At 41.6% G+C, this 4,256-nt stretch overlaps 2 protein-coding genes across 5 annotated transcripts in view; both read left to right on the top strand.

Moving 5' to 3' along the window:
* The window catches only part of LOC107564752 (PC4 and SFRS1-interacting protein-like), a 30,724-nt gene extending 27,993 nt beyond the window's left edge, over positions 1–2,731 (top strand). For all 4 annotated transcript variants that reach the window (XM_016249901.1, XM_016249900.1, XM_016249902.1 and 1 more), the window contains 2 exons: positions 228–364; positions 2,196–2,731. In XM_016249901.1, coding sequence (XP_016105387.1) covers positions 228–349 — 122 coding nt within the window. In that variant the 3' untranslated portion in view covers positions 350–364; positions 2,196–2,731. The remainder of the gene's footprint in view (positions 1–227; positions 365–2,195) is intronic.
* Positions 2,732–3,774: 1,043 nt separating this feature from the next.
* LOC107564764 (tetratricopeptide repeat protein 39B) overlaps positions 3,775–4,256 on the top strand; it is a 14,879-nt gene continuing 14,397 nt past the window's right edge. Inside the window, exon 1 of the mRNA XM_016249916.1 lies at positions 3,775–3,970. Coding sequence (XP_016105402.1) covers positions 3,775–3,970 — 196 coding nt within the window. The remainder of the gene's footprint in view (positions 3,971–4,256) is intronic.

Raw genomic sequence — 4,256 nt, 5'->3', positions numbered from 1 at the left:
GTGTGTGAGTGTGTGTGTGTGAGAGTGTGTGTGTGTTCAGGTAAACAGCATTTGCATATTTATGCAACGGCGGTGACGTCACAAAGGTTAAGCACGCGCATTCGCTTGTTAAAAAAAGTGCTGCGTGATACAGCGACCGTTTTTAATGTGTGTTTTTTAAGCATTTTGATTAAGTTCGATTGTTTTAATACAAGTGTTTAATCTATTTATATTCTGATTTATTTCAGTTGATGGATTTCCTGCTAGATTCTGTGGTAATAACAGTGAGTCTGTGTCTGTGTTCAGCTCTCAGTCGGACGAGCGTCTGCGAAGAGACCCGAGATACGAAACAAGCGCCTCGAACCACTGAACACGTGCCTCACAGGTATGACACCACCATCATAGTGAGCCTCACTGTCTACACGGTGTCTGAACTCAACCTCACGTTAACGGAGTAGCTCACCCTAAAATCTCCTCACCCTCAGGCCATCAGAGATCAGGATGAGTGTGTCTCTTCATCAGGTGTGGAGGAATGCAGCATCGCATCAGTGTCTCACTGCAAGTGAATGGGTGCCGTCAGAACGAGAGTCTGATAAAAACACCACAATAACCCACAGCACTCCAGTCCATCAGTTAACATCTGGAGGAGACACACGCTGAGACACATCCAGCATTAAAACGCTTTTATGAATCAATAATAACTCTTCCTCCGGTGAAAAAGCTCATCTGCTGTTGTCTCTTACATCAGAGTGTGTGTGTGTGAGAGAGTGTGTGTGAGAGAGTGTGTGAGTGTGTGAGTGTGTGTGTGTGAGAGTGTGTGTGTGTTCAGGTAAACAGCATTTGCATATTTATGCAACGGCGGTGACGTCACAAAGGTTAAGCACGCGCATTCGCTTGTTAAAAAAAGTGCTGCGTGATACAGCGACAGTATTAATTTTTTTTATTGCAATAACAACAAACAAAGATTACAGTACGTGCAAAACATACCAAAAACCTTATGATAATAAATTAATTATGGTTTAATAGTTAACAGAAGAAATAATATCATATAAAAAATTCTTAATAAACCCACAGCACTCCAGTCCATCAGTTAACATCTGGAGGAGACACACGCTGAGACACATCCAGCATTAAAACGCTTTTATGAATCAATAATAACTCTTCCTCCGGTGAAAAAGCTCATCTGCTGTTGTCTCTTACATCAGAATCCAGCCACATGGAGAAGATTTTTTTTTGCAGTAAAAATATATTTTTAAGTTAATTATTAGCTTTTTATCAACAAGCCCACTGCAGTTCTTGAATTAAGCCCAGTTTTGGAAAACCCTGGTGTAATGAATTTAATAATGTTGATATAAAAAAAATGAAATATATTTTCTTTCTCTTTGCTTTTTTATATCAGAATGGTATGTTTAATTGTAAGTTCAAAACAAGTTAGATAAAAAAAAGTAATCTAAAAACTAGTCAGAATAAATTTACTAAAATGGATAGCCTAGATTACATTAATAACTACAGTTTTCATGTAATCTGTCATCACTAATGGACTACAGTTTGTAAGTAATCCACGCAGCTCTGCATATCAGCATCATTTCTTATCTCATATTGTCACCTGACAGAAATGTTTCCATGGTAACCAGGTGCTTCAGCCTGCTGTCGTGGATTGGTAACCACACACGCACGAAGCTCATCTGCTGTTGTCTCTTACATCAGAATCCAGCCACATATGTGTTTAGAGCTGTTTAAACGCTGCTTGATCTGTGCAGATTTCTCTCCTGATTCACACCAGAACACTTTTTCACCGGAGGAAGCGTTATTATGAATTATGGACTCGATGTATTTTAGTTGAAAACGTCTTAATGCTGGATGTGTCTCAGCGTGTGTCTCCTCCAGATGTTAACTGATGGACTGGAGTGCTGTGGATTATTGTGATGTTTTTATCAGACTCTCATTCTGATGGCACCCATTCACTTGCAGTGAGACACTGATGCGATGCTTCTTTCCTCCACATCTGATGAAGAGACAAACTCATCCTGATCTCTGATGGCCCGAGGGTGAGGAGATTTTCAGCAAATGCTCATTTCTGGGTGAACTGTTCCTTTAAGACCTCCAGAACAGCCTGGTGTTAAAGTGTTGCATGCTTTTCTGTTTCCGGTTGCTCAGTATAATGTCATGTGACTCATGAGAAGAGATGCTTTGACCGCTCTCTGGTCTGTTTTCAGTGCGGACAGGAGCTGACGCGAGGAAGCCACCGCCGTTTTATCCTTGTTGTGTTGTTCTGTTATTCTGAAATCAGGCTTTTTATCCGCTGTTGGAGGGAGTTTTATCCTGTGGCCGTTGCTGTTATTTATTGACGCTGATAAGAAGAGCGTTTTGACCGTCCTCGTGCCATGATGTCAGTGTTTTTGCCCTCTTTTAATACTTCAGACGCAGAAGACGAGAGAAAGACTAATAAAGCGGCGATGTTTCTCCCGTCAGTCCATCATCAAACACGCTTTGATTTCTGATTAGGTTCATGCCTTTCCTTTTATCACAGAGCTTTAAATCACATCAGGCTTCAGCTGTGTGTTTTGCAGACGCACCACAGCCACAGCCTGAACTATTCGAGGGAAGTTTGCCTAAATATAGTCTGAAAATGCAGCAGATTTAGCCCCCTAGACGCCTCCCAGACCCATGTTTGTTCTCTGTTGTGTTTGTACGATGCAACACAATCAAGTACATTAAACCCCAGCATTAAAATGTTTAAATGGTGTGTTTTTATACACGGGGCAGCTGCATTATATTCATACAGTAACACTCTTTCACACACACACACACACTATATCTGATCTGAATCCGGTGCTAATACGACAGACGCTGTCTTTAACGAATGCATTAGCCGTAACACGTTCTAGCTCAGGCTTGTGTTATTAAGCACTTGCATGTGTGGATATTACAGTGAATATGCATTAAACTCATCTTCAGCACTCCCTGGAGCTTGTGTTGTGATTTCGTTGGATTGTTGTGTTCGGCTTTAATAAATGAATATGTCAATATTGATTTAATAGTATTCTTACGGTGTAGAAATAATACTATTTATGAATTTAAATATTAAACTGAATACTGTATTTACTAAATATATTAATACTATTGTTTTATATATATATATATATTATAACAAATTAACAATGGTTTTACAACAAAAATGGCAAACTTTTGCTACACTTACCATAGTTTAACCATGCTATTTGTAGTAAAACTGATCATCAATACGCCAAAAACCCTAGTTACTACACTTTTACTATAATAAAACCATGGTACATTTTCTTAAGGGATTATATACATACATTTTTTTTTTTGCACCGTCAAAATAGTTGTGTATCAGCCAAATATTGTCCAATCCTAACAAACCACACATCAATGAAAGCTCATTTATTCAGCTTCCAGATAATGCATACACCTCAATTTCAGAAAATTCAGAACAAGTTTAGGACTCCTAATATGGCGGAGCTCATGAATTATAATTACGCAACGTGACATGCGCCGGTCTGCTGGCCAATGAGCGAAGCGTGCTGTGGACGAGGCGTGGCTCATGAATATTAATATAGATATGACCGTTATTTCTCAACGGCTCTGACAAGCAAAGTCAGAAGGACTTGATTAATATTCATGAGCGGTGGTGTCGCCACAGCAGACCCGTAATCCAACGCTAACCGCTGCTGAATGACAAGCGGCTGTTCATTTCAACGCCTCTGGGTGATTAGTTGAATTATAAATACTATTACACTGTTTCTAATCACTAAGGGCGCGCGTGACGCGTCGATGGGCGTGTCCGGTGAACCAAACGTCACGCCTCCAACCGACAACGTTCCGCGTCAGACTCAGTCCCGAGAAGCTGAACGTTACCGACGCAGAACCGTCTTCAGCAGCGAGCGCACTCGGCGGCGGAGAAGCCAGACGGGTCCAGATGTGTGGCTGTTAATGCGCCGATCTCAGGGAGTCACGCGCCATGGCTCGGGTCGGTAACGGCGCGGAACCGGAGGAGGTGAGTGTCTGATATCTGACCGCAAACACCGGCCGTGTCTCCGAGCCGCTCGATGCTGACGATTAAACGACGCTTGTGTGGCGGAAGCGCTATTTAGGGCACTCGTTAGGCGTCGAGATGCTGGCACACTACATAGGGCTCTTCCTCTCAGACGCGGAAGAAGCTGTGTGTTAGTCTAGATTTCTTCATAAACTCGTCTGTCACAGATTTAATTACATATTGACAGATGTGTGTGTGTGTGTGTGTGTGAGAGAGAGAG

The sequence above is a fragment of the Sinocyclocheilus grahami genome, unplaced genomic scaffold, assembly GCF_001515645.1.
Source record: "Sinocyclocheilus grahami isolate Dianchi unplaced genomic scaffold, SAMN03320097.WGS_v1.1 scaffold959.1, whole genome shotgun sequence".
Lineage (NCBI taxonomy): Eukaryota > Metazoa > Chordata > Actinopteri > Cypriniformes > Cyprinidae > Sinocyclocheilus > Sinocyclocheilus grahami.
This window is presented reverse-complemented; position numbering and strand designations above follow the sequence as displayed.